At 70.4% G+C, this 754-nt stretch overlaps 1 protein-coding gene across 1 annotated transcript in view; it reads left to right on the forward strand.

Annotated features, from left to right (window-relative positions):
• USF2 (upstream transcription factor 2, c-fos interacting) overlaps positions 1-754 on the forward strand; it is a gene marked incomplete at its 5' end in the record, with an annotated part of 9,802 nt that continues 9,048 nt past the window's right edge. The window contains 4 exon segments of the mRNA XM_025038540.1: positions 1-14; positions 280-326; positions 434-552; positions 689-752. Of these exon segments, the coding sequence (XP_024894308.1) occupies positions 1-14; positions 280-326; positions 434-552; positions 689-752 (244 nt within the window).

The following is a 754-nucleotide window of genomic DNA, read 5'->3' on the forward strand; positions in this document are numbered from 1 at the left end:
GCTGCTGCCGCCAGGTAAGAGCGCCAGGCCGGTTCATGCCCCCGTGCGACCTGGCTGCGGCCCTTCGGCCTGGCCGGGCCGCCATGATCCCGAGCGACAGCCGGGCCCAGCTCAAAATGGAGGCCGCAGGGGAGGGGGGAATCCGCGCTGATACCCCCGGCTCCCGGTGTTCGCGGTGCCGCAGCCCCGGAATGGGCCAAGCAGGATGGGGACCCTGCACCGGGGCAAAGGGGCGGGGGCGCGAGCAGCCCTAACCCCCTCTTCCCGCCTTCTCTGCAGTCACGACAAGGGACCCGAAGCAGAAGAGGGCGTCGAGCTGCAGGAGAGTGAGTGCTCGCGGGGCCCACCAAGCTGGGGCCTGCGCCCGGGGTGGGCACTGGGGCCGCCCAGACCCACGCGACCGCTGACCATCCCCCCTACCCTCCGACCGCAGGCGGGGACGGCCCTGGGGCGGAGGAGCAGACAGCAGTGGCCATCGCCAGCGTCCAGCAGGCGGCGTTCGGCGACCACAACATCCAGTACCAATTCCGCACAGAGAATAATGGAGGACAGGTGAGGCTGCGGGCCGGGAGCCTGGTGAGCAAGTGGAGGGTTGAGCAGAGGGTCGAGCTAGCGGGCTGGGAGGGGCTCGGACCTGGCCCCTGCCTGGGCCCCAGCACTGGTCTTGCTGCTCTGCCGCCCCCTGCAGGTGACATACCGCGTAGTCCAGGTGACTGATGGTCAGCTGGATGGCCAGGGGGACACAGCAGGCGCC

This window comes from Pteropus alecto, unplaced genomic scaffold, assembly GCF_000325575.1.
Source record: "Pteropus alecto unplaced genomic scaffold, ASM32557v1 scaffold9, whole genome shotgun sequence".
Taxonomy (NCBI): Eukaryota; Metazoa; Chordata; class Mammalia; order Chiroptera; family Pteropodidae; genus Pteropus; species Pteropus alecto.